Source organism: Ictidomys tridecemlineatus, chromosome 13 (genome assembly GCF_052094955.1).
Source record: "Ictidomys tridecemlineatus isolate mIctTri1 chromosome 13, mIctTri1.hap1, whole genome shotgun sequence".
Taxonomy (NCBI): Eukaryota; Metazoa; Chordata; class Mammalia; order Rodentia; family Sciuridae; genus Ictidomys; species Ictidomys tridecemlineatus.
Genome location: NC_135489.1, coordinates 55,465,924 through 55,481,141, shown reverse-complemented (window position 1 = coordinate 55,481,141; position 15,218 = coordinate 55,465,924). Strand labels below are relative to the sequence as shown.

The 15,218-nt window shown below is 35.3% G+C and overlaps 1 protein-coding gene across 9 annotated transcripts in view; it reads right to left on the bottom strand.

The window, feature by feature from the left end:
- Ptprm (protein tyrosine phosphatase receptor type M) overlaps positions 1-15,218 on the bottom strand; it is an 807,906-nt gene that overhangs the window by 493,417 nt on the left and 299,271 nt on the right. For all 9 annotated transcript variants that reach the window (XM_021734384.2, XM_078030368.1, XM_078030369.1 and 6 more), the window contains exon 4: positions 13,211-13,289. In XM_021734384.2, coding sequence (XP_021590059.1) covers positions 13,211-13,289 — 79 coding nt within the window. The remainder of the gene's footprint in view (positions 1-13,210; positions 13,290-15,218) is intronic.

Sequence of the window (15,218 nt, the reverse complement as noted above, 5' to 3'; positions counted from 1 at the left end):
GTTGTCTCTTAGAACACACCTTAAATTTCGAATTTGGGGGCCAAAAATAAGGTTTGTAATATTTGGGTCTTTTTTGTTACCCCCATACTTAATTAAGACATGATGCATGGGATGAAAGCCATCACTTTCCCATTAGAATTATTGTAGCCTACTCAAAGACTTTTAGTGCACATACTTGCATGGGAATGTCAAGGATCTAAAACATTTTATGCCTCCACTCAAACTAACTGTATTGTGTTAGAGAACCTCCAGTGGAATCCACTGACTGGCTTTAGCCTGGGAAATACTGTTGTGGAGTTAAGAAGCAGATTGCCAGAAAAAAACAATCATCTGGCTAAGATAATAAAGCCACGCCTTTAATGGAAACCAGATGAAGACATACAAACCTAGTAAGCATATCATCTTTATAAGCCAATTATCCATTTTAAATGAAAGACAATTGACAGAAATGGAAAACAGTGACTAACCCGCCAGGGTAAATAAGAAAAGACTGTGGAATTCTATTCAATTGTAAAACATTAAGATCAAACTTTTTGCTAATGATATGTATAAGTTTCTTTCAGTAAACATCAGGTTTATATAATTTTCCAAAGTTTTAAGATGCATGAATTCTCCCTAATGCTATAAACCCTAGAACCATTTTCATTTGGCAAGCAGCTTAGGCAGTTCAATCATAGTATTTTATGATTTGGATTTCAGGACATTTGTGTTCAAACATCACAACTTCAGCCCTTTGCTAGATCTGAATACATGCAAAAGTTCCTAACTGTAAGTATTACTGAAATTTTTTAAATTTATAAAATAGGAAATTTTTTTAAAAATTTAGTTGTAGATGAACACAATACCTTTATTTTATTTATTTATTTTATGTGGTGCTGAGAATTGAACCCAGTGCCTTGCAGGTGCAAGGCAAGTGCTCCACCACTGAGCTACACCTCCAGCCCAAAATAGGGAATTTTTTTCAATACCTGTTTCATAGGGCTGGAATAAAGTTTAAATTGGAAAACGTGGGCAAGGCATCCTATTTGCCTCTTACTTAGCACTTGAAATTTTTCTTTACTGTTTTGTTTTCATACCTTTCACTGGAAACTGGAAAAAAGCCCAAGAAAAAGATTTCTACAGCCAGAAAAGTTTACAGTTGTGCTATACACCCTAAACCATGCCAAACTAATTTAATTGTAACACCAGGTATTGCAAGCACCTTTAGAATGGGAAATTATCTATCTCAAATTCAAAATGAGACATTCTCTCTGCCTCTCTCCCTACCCCCTGCCCTCACTCTCTCCAAATTTATAGGCCCATTCATCTCCCTGGATACCCTTTCAAAATGCTATGCCAGCTTTCTTCTAAGATCTGAAGGAGTTCTACAGACTAAATATCTTCCATGAATAACAAACAGGTTTTGGTATAACTCCTCTCTCTTATCCCTGCCATATTCTGTTGCCTATCACAAAGAAAGGAAGTTTTCAGGTATTGATTGATCTCAAATCAGCCTCTGATCCCCAGGGCAAGGATTATCATTGACCAAGATGCAAATCTGCTTGTAAATGCTTCGTTATTATTGATTCTTCAAAGCCTGCATCAGAAGACTAGCACCAAAATCAGAGAAGAATAATTTGCAGGATCAAAGTATAAACTGAAACGGGGAAAAAAGAGGAATATGTCTTAACTTCCCTTTATTTTAATTTACATTTTAATGTAATGGCATGGTTTAAAATGAACTGGAAGTACGCCCAACTGCCAGTTAGTGCTTCTCCTTATTTGTGTAGAGTGTGTGTGTGTGTGTGTGTGTGTGTGTGTGTGTATCATCAATCATCATCATCATTATCATCATTACAAGCAAGGAAGGCCTGGGTAATACAGCCAAGAAGAAGAGCAAGAGAGTACCCACTACAACACTGAGAAACAATATATTTTTCAGTTTTAAAATGAAACCAACTAAATTCCTCCACCTAAGAAATCAATCAATACAGCTCATTAGGTTTACTATTTACAACTAATTGATTCTAGTGTGTCTACCAACATATAGCACTTAATATAAAAACAATAAAGTTTGGGCAAAGTAATAGAAAACATGTCTAAGAAAAGCATATAAAACACAATGGGTCAATCCGAAGAAGCAGCAGCAGCAGCAGCAGCATCATAATAGCATGAGCATCCCTTATCCAAAATGCATAAAAACAAAAGTATTTTAATTCAATTTTTTTCAGACTTTGGAATATTTGCAGATGCATAATGAGATATCCTAGGGACGGGACCCAAGTCTAAACATGAAATTCATGTTTCACATATACCTTATATACACAGCCTGAAGGTGATTTTATACAATACTTTGGTGAACTTGCCTTTTGTCACTTGATATCAGGTATAGAATTTTCCATTTGTGACATCAGGTTGACACTAAAAGATTTTTTCACTTTAGAGGATTTTATATTTTGGATATTCATATTGGGGATGGTCAATGTGTAATAATCATAGTAAATAATAGCTTATATCTATTAAGTTCTTAGAATGTGCTAAGCACAGTTCTAAATATTTTATATACCTCAACCAACTGAGTCCTTGATTGGTCTTAACATGCTTCAAACAACAATTTATTTTTTTCTTTAAAAGTTAAGAATAGGTCAACATTCTTATCTGAGAAAAATAAGTCAGGCACTAAATATAAATAACTTTTAGAAATCAACTGTATCTTGAAGAAGAATGATTTTCCTTTGGAAAAAATGTAAGGTAATTTCCCCCATCTTCAAAATGAAATGTCAAAAATTATAGGCACGTGCCTATAATTCCAGCTACTTGGAAGACTGAGATAGATGATCAAAAGCTTGAGGCTAAATTGGGCAAGACCCTGTCTCAAAATTTAAAAATGTACTGTGGCATATTCATATATGCACCTAAGAGAGTTAGGTGTTTTTGTAATTTTATCAAAATGAATTCTAATGTTATATATAACTAAAATAATTCCTTAAAAAAATTTAATACAGGTGAAGGGATAAATTTTTTAAAAGTGATAAAGTATGCACCTGGCATGTATGAGACCTCGGTTCAATCTCCAGTACACACAACTCACAAAAATAAAAATGAAATGAAATGTCAATTTTGAGTCCTGTTCCCTTCTCAACTAAAGCAAAGGGATCTGTCTTTATTCAACAGAATACAATTTTGAAAACAATTCTAGTTTGTGCTTTGTCACTGTCATTCTTATTTTATTTCCACTGCTTAACTAGCCTTCATTTAAAAAAAAAATCTCAATTTGGAAATAGGCAAGCAATGTATGGTTATGAAAATAAATTGGGGGAAAATTAATTTTTTAAAAAAATATGAATAATTTTGAACCTAAAACACCATCTTCAGTCAATACCATATTGAATGGTTAAATGGATAGAATAAGCTAAAACTATTTCCTCTAAGATCAGGAATAAGACAATTATTCAATATATTGCTAGAAATTTTAGTCAGAGCAATTAGGCAAAATAAAGAAACAAAAGGCATACAAATAAGGAAAGAAGGAAGTCAAATTATTCCTGTTTTCAGAAAGACTCCATGAAAAGACTATTAGGATTGATAAATGAGTTCAGTAAAGTAGCAGGACACAAAATTGACATACAAAAATCAGTAGGTTTTCTCTACTCCAATAATAAACTTACTAAGAAAGAAATGAAATAAATCTTGCTCACAACAGCCATCAAAAATAAAACACGTACAAACAAGCTTACTAAGTGAAAGACCATTATAATGAAAATTGTAAAACACTGAAGTAAAATGAATTGAAAAAACACTAAAAGGTAGAAATACTTCCCATATTCATGAATTGAAAGAATTAATATTGTTAAAATGATTCTTCAGAAAACTAGACAAACAGCCCCCCCCAAAATCACATGGAAGCACAAAAGGCCTCATATACACAAAACAATATTGAGAAGAGGAAAAAAAAGTAAACCTAAAGGCAATATGATACCTACTTTTGAGAGCCACAGTTTAAAAAAGAAAAAACAGCATGGTGTCTGTATAAAAATAAACACAAAAAACAATGGAAAAGAATAAAAGATCCGCAAATAAATCTACATATCTAGGGACAAGTGAGTTTAGACAAAAATGCCAAAAGCATACATTGGAGAAAAGACAGTTTTTTTAACACATGGTGCTGGGAAAACTGGATATCCATATGCAGAAAACTGAAACTTGATCCCTATCTTTTTTGTGTGTGTGTGTGTGTGTATCTCTTGTATTGTTTATTTTGTATTTTTCTCTAAAAATTATCTCAGACACATCTCCATTCCCTAGGTGTTTTTATTTTTTTTTATTTTTTATTTTTTTTATTTTTTTTAATTTTTTTTTATTGTTGGTCGTTCAAAACATTACACAGTTCTTAATACATCATCTTTCACAGTTTGATTCAAGTGGGTTATGAACTCCCAACTTTACCCCGTATACAGATTGCTGTATCACATCAGTTACCCTTCCATTGATTGACATATTGCTTTTCTAGTGTCTGATGTATTCTGCTGTCAGTCCTATTCTCTACTATCACCCCTCCCTTCCCCTCCCCTCCCCTTTTCTCTCTCTACCCCTTCTACTGTAAATCATTTCTTCCATTTGTATTATCTTGTCTTACCCCTCCTTTCCTCTTATATATCATTCTCACTCCCTTTCCCTCCCACCTCTCATCCCTGTTTAATGTAAATCTTCTTCTCAAGCTCTTCGTCCTTACCCTGTCCTTGTTTACTCCCCTTATATCAAAGGGGTCATTTGGTATTTGTTTTTTAACGATTGACTAGCTTCACTTAGCATAATCTGCTCTAATGCCATCCATTTCCCTCCAAATTCTATGATTTTGTCGTTCCTTAATGCAGAGTAATACTCCATTGTGTATAAATGCCACATTTTTTTATCCATTCATCTATTGAAGGGCATCTAGGTTGGTTCCACAATCTTGCTATCGTGTGAATTGTGCTGCTATGAACATCGATGCAGCAGTGTCCCTGTAGCATGCTCTTTTTAAGTCTTTAGGGAATAGACCAAGAAGATACCATCTCACTCCAGTAAGATTGGCAGCCATTAGGAAGTCAAACAACAATAAGTGCTGGAGAGGATGCGGAGAAAAGGGCACTCTTGTTCATTGCTGGTGGGACTGCAAATTGGTGCAGCCAATTTGGAAAGCAGTATGGAGATTTCTTGATCCCTATCTTTCACCCTGTATAACAATCAAAATGCATCAAAGACCTTAATATAAGATCTGAAATGCTAAAACTACTGGAGGAAAACATATAGGAAACACTTCAAGATAATGGAGCAGGCAATAATTTCTGGACAGGACTCCACAGTACAGAAAACAAAAGCAAAACCTGACAAATGGATTATATAAAATTAAAATACTTTGCACAACAAAGGAAACAGTCAGCAGAGTGAAGAAACAACCTACAGAATGGGAGAAATTATTTACCAGTTATTCATCTGACAGAGGGTTAATATTCAGAACACATAAAGAACTACAAAAGTTTAAAAACAAAAAATTAACTAATTTATTAAATAAGCAAATTATCTGAATACATACTTCTGAGAAGAAGAAATACAAATGGCCAATAAATATATGACAGAAATCTCAATATCATTAGCCATCAGAAAATGTAAATTAAAATTACAATGAGATACTATCTCACCCCAATAATGACTATTATCAAAATTATAAAAAAATAACAAATATTGGTGAGGATATGTAGAAAATGGAACCCTTATATACAGATGGTAGAAATGTAAATTAGTACAGCCACTAAGAAAAATGCATGGTAGTCCCTTGAAAAACTAAACATAGAACTACCATATGGTCAAGCTGTTCCATTTCTGGGTATATATATATATGAATGAAATGAAATCAGCATACAAAAGCAATACTTGCATGTCCATGTTTATTGAGGCACTGCTCAAAATCACTAAGATATGAAATCAGCTTAGGTCCCTGTCAACAGATAAATGTATAAAGAAAATGTGGTGTATAAATACACAATGGAGTATTGTTCATCCATTAAAAAATGAAATCCTGTCATTTTCAGCAAAAATGGATGGAAATGGAGAATATCATGTTAAGGGAAATTATCTAGATACAAGAAAGAGAGGTATTGCAAGTACTCTCTCACAAATCCGAAAATTTGGGAACAATAACAACAACAAAATGACCTTAAAGTTGAAGTGACTACTAGACACTGGAAAGTGTGCATGGAGGGTTGGTGAGTACAGATGATGGACATGGCCAATGTAAGCATGTATGGAAATAGCACAGAAAAGTCCAATAATTTGTGAAATTAACATATGTTAAAAATTAATAGAAAAAAAATGCTGAAGAACCCACACAAAAATTTTAGAATAAGCAAGTTCAACAGATCTCAGGATATAAGATATAATATACCAAAAAAATTACATTTCTATAAACTAGCAATGAACCATTGAAAAATAAAATAATTTCATTTACAATAGCATCAGAATAAAATACCTACAAATAAGTTTTATAGCAGAATTACAATAGTTGTACTACTCTGAAAACTACACAATTGAAAGAAATTATAAGATTTCAATAAAAGCTAAGTTATCCCATGTTCATGGATCATTAAAACCTAATACCATTAACATGAAGATATTTTCTCACCCAGAGCAATCTACACATTCAACACACTTCCTACTTGACAACACAACTGATTTTGGGAGGGCTAAATTGACAAGCTGATCCTCAAATTCATTCAAAAACAAATTCTAAGTGACTCAGAAAAGCCAATATAATATTGGAGGAAAAAAGATGAAGAAAGTTGGAGGATTCACAGGTTCTAATTTCCAGAATGAAATCTTTCTATTTACAGTCAACTGATTTTCAACAAGTGTACCAAGGCAATTCAATAGAGAACAGAAGAGAACAAAACAAAACAAACAATTCTCAAATAACTGGATATCCACGGACAAAAAGAACAAGGCTGCACATCTACCTTATACTCTACCCAAATTAACTTAAAATAGCTCCTAGACCTATATCTAAGAATGGACCCTATAAAACTCTTAGGAGAAAACACAGAATAAACCTTTGTGACCTTGGATTAGGGAAAATCTTCTTAGACATAACATCAAATGATCTAAGTAGCACACGTGACAAGAGAAGTAACAAAAAATTAAACTTCATCAACATTAAAAACTTGTGCTACAAATTTCTCCATCTAGAAAATGAAAAGACAATGTACAGATGGGGAGGAGACAGTTTTAAATCATGTATCTGATAAGAGATTTTCATCTAGACATATGAAATTATTATAAATAAATAATAAAAAAAATAAGTAATTTAATTACAAATGGGGAAAGGGCTGGGCATGCTAGCACATTCCTGTAATCCCAGCCACTTAGGAGGGTGAGGCAGGATAATGTCAAGTTCAAAGTCAGCCTCAGTAACTTAGGCCCTAAGCAACTCAGAAGACCCTATCTCAAAATAAAAAAATAAAGGGCTGGGGATGTTGCTCAGTGTTTAAGAGGCCCTAGGCTCAATCCCCAATACCAAAAAAAATAAAAATAAAAATAAACAAATAAAAATGTATATGTGTATTGTGTGTATGTGTGTGTATATACACATACATATACACACACACACACATATATATATATACACACACACACTTACACACATAAAATTTACCATTTCAATACTTTTAAGTAAAAAATTCAGTGGCACTAAGTAAAAAGAAAGAAAGAAAAAGAATGGGGAGAGGATCTGAATAAAAATTTCACCCTAAAAGAGATACAAATAGCCAATAACTGTATGGAAAAATGTTCAACATTATCATTAGCCATTATTTAATCCAAACCACAAACAGATACACCTTCAAATCCCTAATATGGCCATGATAAAAATAGACAAGTGTTGTTCAGAATATGCAGAAATTGGACCCTTTATACTCTGCTCTGTGCAACGGTCCAGCCAATTTGAAAAACAATTTCACCATTCTTTAAAATGCTAATCAGTGTTACCTTGTGACCCAGCAATTCCACTCCTAAGTATATACTTTGGAGAAATGAAGACAAATGTTCATGAATAAACTTGTGCACAAATGTTCATACCAGCATTTTTGACAATTACCAAAAGGTGGAAACAACTTGAATACTCCTCAGCTTATGAATGATTCAATAAAATGTATTATAACCATACAATGAAATATTATTTGGCTTAAAAAGGGCATAAAATATTGATACATGCTGCAATGTAAATGATCCTTGAACTATTATGCCAAGAGAAAGAAGCAGGACACAAAGGAGCACATGTTATCTGATTTAATTTAAATGCAATGTAAGTAGACAGGATGTAGATTAAGAGTTGCTAAGGGCTGGAGCAGAGGAATAAGGATTGACTAATTTAGGGAGAGGGATGAAAGTGTTTTAAAATTGATTAGGGAGCTCCGAATATACAAACAACATTACTGAATTCAATAATTTAAATGCGTAAATTGGATGATATGCAAATTATGTCTCACTAAAACTTCTAAATTTCTCTATATATGTATGTGTATATATACACATATACATATGTGAGTGTGTATGTGTGTTTGTATATATATGTATATGTACTCGTATATGTACATGTATATAGTTATGGTTTAGATCTGGAGTTCCCCAAAAGCTTATACATGAGACAATGCAAGAAGGTTCAGAGAAGAAATGATTGGGTTGTGAGAGTCTTAACCAAATCTGTGAATTAATCCCCTGACAGAGACTAACAAGAGGTAACTGAAGTGATAGGGTGTGGCTGGAGAAGGTGGGAATTGGGGGCGTGACTCTGGGGTATATATTTGTATCTGGCAAATAGAGATCTGTCTCTCTCTCTCTCTGTGTCTCTCTGTGTCTCTCTCTCTCTCTCTCTCTCTCTCTCTCTCTCTCTCTCTCTCTCTCTCTCTCTCTCTCATAACGATGTGAGCTGCTTCCCTCTGCCAAATTCTCCTTGATGTTTAGCCCTCATCTGAGCCAAGAGGTTAGAGTCAACCCTCTATAGACTGAGACCTCTGAAACCATGAGCCCCTAAATAAACTTTTCCTCCTCTACAGTTGTTCTGGTGAGATCTTTCAGCCACATCAGTGACATAGCTGACTAAAGTGTGTGTGTGTGTGTGTGTGTGTGTGTGTGTGTGTGTGTGTGTGTGTGTATGAATCACAAGATAATAACAGAAATGTCAATAGATGAAGATCTCATAAATACCTTTAAAACAGAAGACAACATCATGAAATAGACAAAATGCTTTTTCAGTTTTTCCTACCAGTTTCACTGAACCAAACTCAAAATATATTTTTAGCGTTCATACCAAATGCAAGAATTATCTTTGTTTATTAGAAGTGGTTTTAAGCCAGAGAGCTGCTGATTCTGCACAGCCATCTCCACATTTCAAGCTGATCCTGCATCTTATTGTCACTACATTAAAATTGATTTTATGAGCAACTACATACTTGTATGAGAACAGCTACTATTTAAAAAATGTTGTAATGCCTACTCATAAACCTATATGAGTTGAAACAGAAGGCTTTACAGTGAAATAAATAAGATTCAGCAATTCTGCATCCATTTGGAAAGCACAGTTTGGAACATGAAATACTTATGCTCCGCTGGTATATGAATATAATGAGCATCAAAATTTCAAAATAATTGATTATTTAGAAATCTTTATAGGAAATCTCTTAAAATATTATGTGTAAAGCTTTCCATTTTAAGATCAAACTAATACTTTAATCCTTAATTTCTTTTTTTACATGTCTTCCCCATAAACTTGGAGATTCAAGAAAAAATAACTACAGAAGGGCTATCATCAAAACCATTTAAAGCTTACAGTTCAAAATGCTGTTATACTTCAGCACTGAGACTGTTTTGCAATTCTGTGTCTCCTAACAGCAGTCCACAAAGCCAATTAAGCATTAGCACAGGGATTCTCCAAAGCAATGAGACATAAACACCTTTTCTATAGCCATGGGAGGCTGGTTCCTAAGAAATGTATAAAACAGCAACAGATAATGTTTCAAGAAAGTACTGATAGAAGGATAAGCAGTCTGTTTTTGCTAAACAGAATGAATGAAATCCAGTGGATGGAAGGAACTATACTTCTGAAGCTCGGACATTAGCCAGTAGCCAGAGGCCAGATGTATAAGATGGAATTCAGGTTACAAATTTGGGAAGCCCTAGGCAACCTTGGCCACACTCTGTGCACCTGCATCCAGTGTAGTAGCAGCAGCATCTATTTTGCTGACAGATTTACTCTTTAAGAAACAGGGTGACCACATATATCATCTGTGCAATTAGCACTTAGTAGGGGCACAGTACTACTGGCTCTTATTTTTCTACCTCCTTGTAAGTAGTGAATCAGAGGCCATGAACATTTGTGTGTATCAGAAGATCCCGGGGCACTTTTCCAAGCCTGAGGGTATTACTCTGAGGATTTGGCTGAGTTCCAACTCAGGTATATATTCTGCTTCCTAAATTTCCCCTGCTGTTTCAATTAGGTGCAGCCTTGTTCATTTTCCTGCCTTTTCAGGAAAAAAGGTGGGGGGGATTTTTCTCTAACTCCTAGTCTTGCTGACACAGATGAAAAGGTAAATGTGACACATTACAAAAGTAATGGCTGCTTTAGCAATAAATGGTGTGACTACTGTATGTTAACTTGCAAGCTATAGCAAGCTTCAGAGCACCAAATAAAGATTTCAAAGAGAGAGCAAACCCCTTTGGATGGAATCAGACAACTGCATCATGATACCCTCATTAGATAATAGCCACACAGACCTTGTCTATAACTACAGCAAAGAGTGATATAATGAACTATTCAAGTCCATGAACTAAAAAAATAATAATATTTTTTAAAAAGCTGAGACATTCTTATAAGCATCTATATTTTTAATTTTCTGGATATAACCATTCTCTGGTGATTTGGATAGGAGCCATCAGCAGAGATCCATAAAATGTATGAACTAGCCAGCTTCTCTTAATGCCAGGGATTCCAAAAATAAAGCAGGTGGCCATCACTCAGATGGCTAAAAATTTAAAGTCTGACAATATCAATTTTGGGCAAGGATATAGGGGAAATAAAACTTCCATGCACTGCTGGTGGGGATATAAACTGGTCCAGACACTTTTCATACCAATTTGGCAGCATCTAATAAAACTAAAATGTGTCTTTTCTATATCCCAGAAACTGGGCTTCTAAGAATATATCTACCACACAGAAGCTCTCCAAATTGCATCAGGACACCCAGCCACAGATGTTCCCTGCAATAATGTGTTTAAGCGAGAAAACCATGGTTAGAGGAGACACTAAATGTTCAAAAAAGAATAAAATGCAGTATATTCCTGTGACAGAGCACTGTGGATTGACCTAAAAAATGCAAATGCTAAGTAAAAGGGGAAAAAAATCAAAGAGTACAGTCATATCTGCAAGTTCTACATTTGTGGATTCAACCAAATGTGGAAGGAAAATATTTTAAAAAATAATTGTGTCTGTACCAAACACATACCAACATCTTATTTTGTAACCATCCCCTAAACAACTTATAAAAAACAACTTTGAACAACAACATCCCTTATACATCTATCTATAAAGCATTTATATTATGCTAGGAATTAAAAGTAATCTAAAGATGATTTAAAGTATATGGTAAGATGAATATAGATTATACTTAAACACTACACCATTTCTTTAGAGCATCAACAGATTTTGGTATCTGCAGGGGAAACTTGGAAACAATTGTCAGTGGATATAGCTGCACAGAAAAATTTGTAAGGTTGGATATCATTCATTAGATGTTCAGAAGACAAGGCTTACAAGTTTGCTATGTATGAATACTTTTTGATTAAGGGAAACACCACACACCATACACCACACACCACACACACACACACACACACACACACACACACACACACACACAGAGTGTTTGATTGCCCAGCAGGATATATTTTTTAGTAAAAGGCAAGGCCTAGCTCTTATAAGAAAGTAGAAAACCCTGTTCCCCTTGATTGTGCTGTTTGCAAGAGGAAACAGGCATGTGATCTAGCATAATCAACCTGACAGTCACACTCTGGGCCTTACACTTAAGGCCAAGGATGCCAAGGTCCATAGCAATGGATGACTTTCAGCTACAGGAGACAAGGGTCACCTTCCATGTGTCAGGGAACAGGCATGGCAGCAGCTCCTTTGCCATGGTAGTGCTTGTGGTCTTCCTAAAGAGTCTCAAGTTTGAGGTCTACTCACTCTGTGAGCTAGTGATGCTATAGGGATTCCACTTGCCACCCAATTCCAATTTGAATTAAAGCTTTTTTTGCTTAAAGCAAACAAGAAACTATATAGACAGAGAGGTGCAATGAGCAGTGAGCAGCTCACCACCATGGTGGCCCTGGGGAAGTGGGAGAAATGAGGCTATCTGCACTGTTTTATATAAATAGTTCAGTTGTTCATATCAGATTTTTTTTAAAATGCATATGTGTTTATCATCCATTATACTTTATTCTTTTTCTTTTTCTTTCAAGGAACTAAGGATTGAACCCAGGAGCCCTCTACTACTGAGTTACATCAAATGCATTTTTCTCCCACCAGACAAGTGCTTGCTAAGTTGCTGAGGCTACCTCAAACTTGTGATCCTCCTATGTCAGACTCCTGACTTGCTGGGATTATAGGCATGCACCACTGTACTGGGCCTCACATATTATACTTTTCAAAAGTACTAATTTGTAAAAGGTGAGGAACAAGCCACTTCTGGGGTCCCCAAGTGACTTAGGTAGGTTTCTTATATAGTGTGTTGGGGGCTATAATTTTTAAAATTATAGGACAAAACTAAGAAAAAAATGGCTGAAACATACTTAAGACTTAAATGTACCAATTCTTATCACTTAATCCTGTGCCAATATTGAAAGGGAAATCCAAGGATCATGGCAACAAATAAGCAGATCCTCTACCAGAATGTTCAAGTGTATGAAAGAATTCCTTTCTACTCCATATCTGATTTTCATTTTAAAAGATACTTGGATACTATAAGCCATGACATTTATTCATGAAATACATGCTTTTGGACTTCTGGGGTAGAAAATGAACCTGGAGACTTGCCAATGAACTCTCTTGACAGTCATCTTCTACCTGGGTTTTAGTTCCTTCACTAAATCCGCAGCACAAATATGCCCCTGTGATGTACCCCAAGATTTAATAGTAGAGGCAACTTACTACATGGATGTCCTAACACCTTCACTTCATCAATAGCAAGGTAGCCTTGATGTCCAGAGGTTATCACTTCAAAAATCACCTGTAAATTAAGAAAGATCTAAGTTATTCACTCATTTTGTCATATCTTCTATAAATAAGACACAGTTTAAGTCTTTCATTTATTTTCGTTGCCAGTAGATATAATAGAATGAGTACTTAACATCTTCTCAGTTGATGTTCCAGGTTCTAGACTATAAAGATAAATAAGACCTCAACCCCATCTTCAGGAAGGGTAAAGAGTAACAGGTGGGGCAGCAAACACCTTGTAACAAAGACTTACCTGGCTTGGGGAAAGGGTTCCTTGATTAAGAAAAGAAATTTGGAAAAGAGAAACTTGGAGTCATTTTTAAGGGGCTGAACATACAGTGGGGAGCAAATCATCAAGTCCTTGAGAACTTAAATTCTAGAGAAGGCATATAGAAAGCAAATGATCAAATAAAAATAATACTGGCCAGGTACAGTCACACAAACAAATCCCAGCAACTTGGGAGGCAGAGGCAGGAAGATCAAGGCAGTTTGAGTCCAGCCTGGGCAATTTAACAAAACTCTGTCTCAAAAAAAGAAAAATTATAAAAAGGCACTGTAAATGTAGCTAAGTTGTAAGATATCCCTGAATTTAATCCCTTATAGCAAAAAAAAATAAGTAAATATATACTACATTTTAGCTGGGTGTTGTGGAACATTTCTATAATCCCAGCAGTGAGGGAGGCTGAAATAGGAGGATCATCAGTTCAAGGCCAATAAGACTCTGTCTCAAACTAAAAAATAAAAATAAGTTGGGATGTATTTCAGTGGTAGAGCAATGCAGGGATCATTACAATGGGACTATGCTAATTTATTTCTCCTATCGTATACTCAAAGATAACTGAAGGGACAAAAAGATGAGAACAAGGATAGGAGGAAGAATTCTAGTGGCCCTCAGAGTACAACTGCCAGAGTAGGCTCTGCAGGGTCCTGAGACCTGCTCTAGTATAATGGCAGCCCCAGGAACAGCCAGGGCTGCAGATGCCACAGCCAGAAGCTATCCAAGTACACTGACACACTGGCCACAAAAACAGATTCTGAAAGCCAAACTCAGAAATGATCATGAGACCTTAGGTCATCCCATCAATCCTCTCCTTCTCCCTTCCTTCTCCCCTCCCTGCCACTCACTCACGCATTCATTCACTAACTCAACCACTCAACTCAGTGCTCTCCTGAGCATCCTCTCTCTTCCAGGAACTGTGATAAGCACTTGGAATATATGAGGAACAGAACAGATAAAGGGCCATTTTCTTATTAAAGTCGTCCTTCTTCCTATAAATTGCATTTTACTTTATCATCTAAGAGGGCTGACGTATCTAGAGAAAGCAGAATTATCCTTATTCTTCAAAGGGATGCATTAGCTCTTAGACTGTAGTATACATACAAAACATGTTCATGTGAATTCATTCTATAACCTGAGCTGCCTGTGTAAATTTAATTCATAATATTTTGTTTAAACCAATTCAAAACCATGGAATGAAGAGGAAGGAAAAAAGGAGATTGGAGACTTAGAAAAGTCCCCTTAATGTCTGTGAACTGTTTTTTCATCTATCCTGTCAAAGAATGATGGCCCTCAGAAGTTTTATGCTAAAAAATAGTAAGTCTTTTAGTTTAAATATTTATAAAATATTTAGTACATACTCTGCAGGATCCAAAAAAATTAGACACTTTCATGAAATGTGAGCTTTAATTAGAGAAAATAAGGAATCCAATGAAAGAACAGAAAAAGATAATAATGACCAAATGACAGATTCAAACCAGGAGGTCATAGCAGTGTGATCCTTCCAACCTCAGGACTGTATCTCCTTCTCACCAAACACTTCAGGAAGCCTGTGACACAGCCAGCACTACCTTCGATGTCACCCTTAGCCTGCCAGTGTGAGCCCACAGGTGTCCCAGTGGCTGTTTCTCTTTATCTCTACTAGACAAGGGGTAAGGGAGAATT